General features: G+C 36.7%; 1 protein-coding gene across 23 annotated transcripts in view; it reads right to left on the bottom strand.

The window, feature by feature from the left end:
• The window catches only part of LOC113824746 (B-cell CLL/lymphoma 6 member B protein), a 120,039-nt gene that overhangs the window by 95,993 nt on the left and 19,046 nt on the right, over window positions 1–5,000 (bottom strand). For all 23 annotated transcript variants that reach the window (XR_011398543.1, XM_070121010.1, XM_070121008.1 and 20 more), the window contains exon 2: window positions 4,341–4,431. Coding sequence is in view for 22 of the 23 variants with exons in the window: in XM_070121010.1 (XP_069977111.1) it covers window positions 4,341–4,431 (91 nt within the window). In the remaining variant the exon portion in view is untranslated. The remainder of the gene's footprint in view (window positions 1–4,340; window positions 4,432–5,000) is intronic.

Here is a 5,000-nt window from a genome sequence, read left to right as displayed (position 1 = left end):
GGTATGTAAAGCTCTCTGTGACTTCAATGTCCTCGCCATAAGCACGTACCGACTGAACAGGTTCTCCTATTAAGTCCCCAAAGTCCTGGATCTTGGTCTTGGTTCAGGAGACTTATAGAGCCAAGGGCTTCACTTCATTACTAAATGCATTGAGAGCCACCACTAAGATTCCAAGGACTCAGATAGAATTGCAACATCATCAGCAAAGTCAAGGTCTGTAACCTTGATATTGCCCAGAGTTGCTCCACAATGACTTTGAACAGTAGCTCTGCCCAGTATCCAGTCCATGCAAGTGTTGAAAAGTGTTGGTGCAAGGACACAGCCTTGCCTCACTCCTGAACTAACAGGAAAGAAGCTCAAAAGGCCCCCACCACACTTTACAGCACTTTTAGTACCAGTATACAGACTTGCTATTAGTCCAATAAAGGTGCTGTCACACTAGCACTTTTTCCGTCAAAGTCTGTATACTGGTATCGCCCCCCTAACTTCAGTTAGGGAGGGAGTATTCTCACTGATGGGTGGGTCCAGCAACAAAATCTCGGCACTACCTGCATCCAAGTTAACTGCTGGTGGGTCAATGACAAAATGCTTATCTTAATTCTGCTTATTACACCTTTAACCCATCAACCACTGGTACATGTTTTTTTGTTTTGCTTTTTCTATCTCTTTCTTCTTTTTTTTGGTGTGTGTGTGTGTGTGTGTGTGTGTGTGTGTGTGTGTGTGTGTGTGTGTGTGTGTGTGTGTGTGTGAAAATTTAGTTACACATAGATAGCTCCACAAGTGCTCACCAAAGAAGTCTATTAGTATACCCTATTTGAGCACACCTGATTTACTCATTCATTGAATTTTCCAGGATTTACTTTTTTCTGAGTTATTATCATCAATAATGTTATCATCATTACTGACATTATTAGTAATCTTATTAACATGACAAAAAAAAAAAGGAAATTAGTGTACAGATGAGATATGTAGGATCAGTAATGGACTCCTGTAAGTCTAAAGGGGGCTGTCGCACTCAAGAACAAAATTTGTTAATTATAATCGGATTTTCACGATTTTTTAATATCTTTTATATACATATGCTACAATTTACAGCACCGAGTTTCACAGCATTTGGATAATAAACAATGAAGTTATTAAAAAAAAAAAAAACGTTTAGAAAATTTTATAAAATTATAAATCTCACTTATCCATTGACCGAACTTGTTAAAAAAAATACCACGTATAATCTATAGTAATACCTATATTATCAAGAATCGGATTTTGAAATTTCTTCTTAGTTTACTATAATTTTTTTTGTTCATTTTCAACCCAGTAACGCCGGTATATATTGAAGCTGAAAATAAAAATTTCCGGGCGGCTACAAAATTGGCGCATGGGGCTGGTCCAGACTATGCCCGCGCGCCGGCCACAGCCTACTGCCGACTCAGAGTGCAAGCCCTAATACAGCAAAACACTGGCGGGACTCCTGGCAATTTTTCTTTTTCCGGGTGTCTAATATGTGGGACATCCGTCGTAAATGGGTTAACCACAAAGTATGATGTATAGACTTTTGTCACCTGAAATGAAAATCTGATCATTGAAAAAATTGCCTGTTTATTCAGCTTTCAAATGATCCAAACCCCATTAGAATCACCCAAGTACTTATGGCGAAACAACAAAGAATCTAGACAAAGGTGTAGTTTTGAGATATCAGGATTTGAAGTTGAGGATAAATTTTCCTCCATTTTCTTTTCTTTTTCTTTAGAAATCTGATATCTGTGTCAATCTTAATGTATTCTATGGCATTCACATGTATTCTAAAATGTATTTGGTACCTGGCAACCCCCACTGAGTGATGGCACATCAAGGATGGTGTCCAGCCGAGGCATGGAATGCGCATCCTCTCGCTCCGGATCTCTCATGGCGACTGCCAGACTTGTCTCTTTGTCATGGCTATCAGCTGTGCCGTAAGCAGAATTTCCAGCAAGCTACCAGAGAATACCAAAATAGATTTAACCCATTACCGCCAGTATATTTTGATGCCGAAAATAAAAGATTCCGGGCAGCTACAAAATCGGCAAAACCAGAGTACACCAGCAGCGGCCCACTGCTGCGTCGGAGCGCGAGCCCCGATGCAGCGTCACAATGGCGGGACGACCAGCAATGTTTATTTTTTGGGGTCTCTCGTGTGGGACACCCGTCATTAGTGGGTAAAAAATAATCTTGAAAAAATAAGGTAGTAAATTTTCACGGATTTACGTATTTAGCATAAATATTACGTCATGAGATTACTAAAGCCTACTAGATTACAGATTTTTTTTTTTTTTTTCAAATCTGAGTATTTTTTATATTAGTCGAAAATTCATTGCGAAGGCCCCATTAAGCCTTTTGAAGCCACCTCAGGGTAAACAATAAACTAAAAATACCTTGGACATGGCATAATGTCATGCAATCTGTAACCAGTGTGTTCACCCCCCTCTTTCCTTATTTACATGTCTCTCCATATGCTTGTATCAATCTCATCTGGTCTGGTAAAGATAACAATAGATTAGAAAGACTAGGAACAATTTAGACATGTAAAGTGTTAAGGGGACCGTCCCTGATGGAAAGGGGGGGAGGGGGTAAATTGAGTTAGTTAGCGTATAGTATAGGTACATGGATGAGGAAACTACAAAACGAGTATTAACCGCCTGCTATGGCTCGTTGTCTTGCAGCCGACACGTGAGTTCCTCAGCACCCGGAGAGGTACGTCGCTAATGAGCGCCCAGGTACACCTATGTGGACTTTTGCTTGCGGCAATCGTGCATAAGGCATTTAATTATGACATTGCGCATAGATATGAGTTCGTGAATGTTCAAGGAACACTTTTATACCAATATCAGGAAAAAATTATATCACCATGATTTATGACGAAATATTTTGTGAAATATATCTAAAAAAAAATGTAAGTTTTGTGTCCTTTTACACATGAAATATGCTTCGATCGAGACTCCCTGGTAATATGTTTTAGTTTACATGGTAATATATACGTATATCACATACGAAGCACTAATGTTTAAAAATAGCCTTATAAGGAAGGATTGAAATATTTCCATTACATTTCGCTCAACGGTTCGGTACATCACAGCAGGGGGCAATTTGAATTGATTTGAAATTGGTAGTTACCATTGTAAAGACCAATTCAATACGAATGTTACCTAAATGTCAGATTTTTAAACTTCGGATGTATAAGCGAGATACAGATTATTTCATGTTGAAGATGATAGTACTCAGTAATACCTGCTCTGAAATAAAAAACTATATGGAATTTTGAGCTCGATTGTATGCGTAGTCTTCGTCTGGTGTTCAAAAAAATATCGCATCCGTTTCGTGCATTCCCGATAAAAATGAATATGTTTAGACGTTACCGTAAGTCTTAGGCACCATAAATTGGCAAATATCCCACAACACCTAGGCATCTGCATGATTTTATGCACTTCTTAGTAAAGATAATGGGTGCAAATGGCTAATCATAAACTCTACACTTGTTCTCCTTTGCAATCTGTTAATACTGACAATTATCAAAGAAAATGGTATGAGAGGGATAACTAATATATTTTATTATTTAGATATAAAAGTCAATGTAGGCCTACTAAATGATGATGATTAATCTTTTTAACTTTATGTGCGTGCGTTCACGTACATATGATCCTCCTCGAAAATTATAAACACCCAGTGACCATCTAAAGTAAAGGCAAACCTTTAGTTTTATTTTTTTTTTTCAAATATCAAAATATAGGCGTTTTGGTGCCTCATGTCATCTGCAAACTACTGAGCGAACTGGACACAAACTTGGGAAAACATTAATGCAAGCCACTAATCCCACATTAATGGCCCACTAGTCAAATTTTTAACTCTGGATTAATGGGTTAACAAGTATAAAAGAATGCAAGAAATGAAAAGGAAGGAAACCTTAAAAAGATAAATACATAATAAAAAAATAATAAGTAATAATAATAATAAAAATTAATACATAAAAATAAATAAATAAAATAGAACAAATATAATAATAATAATAATAATATTAATAATAATAATAATAACAATAATAATAATAAGAAGAAAGGGTATATCCAAATCAAGGAGGATTACCAAGTATTACAATTAGATGCATGTTTAAGAAAAAAAAATTAAAGGGCTTTTTCAGCTTCCCTCAACAGAACCTCAAATAACCTATCAAATTCTAACACCTTTTACACTTAGCAAAATTTAACCTTTTAACACCTTCAAATAAATTTAGAGGATGGAGACCCTTCTGCAAAAAATACATAACCATGAAAAAAATATATACCCATATATAAACAAATCAACCAACTCACCTGTTCCCGCAGGAATGTAAGGATATCCACAAAATGGGCCTGGTGGTTATTCCACTTTAGGGACAGGAGTTCTTCTGCCATCTTGCCACACCTGAAACAAAGAAAAAGAACATATATTCATGGTGCACTTTCTCAGTTCAACAATTAAATTATCACTATATATCTAAATACATGAATAAACTAAACACACAATGTCATTCCACCTACAAATCATACTTCTAAAAGTTCCAAATTTTTCTTTCATAATTCATGTACCCTTCACCTATAAATATATATTAATAAAAAATATGTGTAGTAAAGTAATCCTAAATCTAAATAATCTGTTTCAAGTTTGCTCTTACAAAAACACCTGTGAGGACTGGAACAGTGTATCACTTCCCAGATAGACTTTTTACTTCACTAATCAAGTGAAATGGGACTCATGTCATACCATGGATAGAAGCGTAAGTTCTCCCATATTGAATTTGCATCATTCACTTATAAGCTATTTTTGTCCAGATGTGTCTAGATGACCTTCCATCCTAAAGCTTAGATCACACTAGTCTTCTAGCTCTTGGGATCCCTAGACAGCCTCGCCAAAGTCGGGTAAGCTGACCAATCAAAAGCTATAGCTGGCCAGACTTTGGCAAGGCAGTCTAGGGATCCCAAGAGCTAGAAGAC

Source organism: Penaeus vannamei, chromosome 4 (genome assembly GCF_042767895.1).
Source record: "Penaeus vannamei isolate JL-2024 chromosome 4, ASM4276789v1, whole genome shotgun sequence".
NCBI classification, from domain to species: Eukaryota; Metazoa; Arthropoda; class Malacostraca; order Decapoda; family Penaeidae; genus Penaeus; species Penaeus vannamei.
This window is presented reverse-complemented; position numbering and strand designations above follow the sequence as displayed.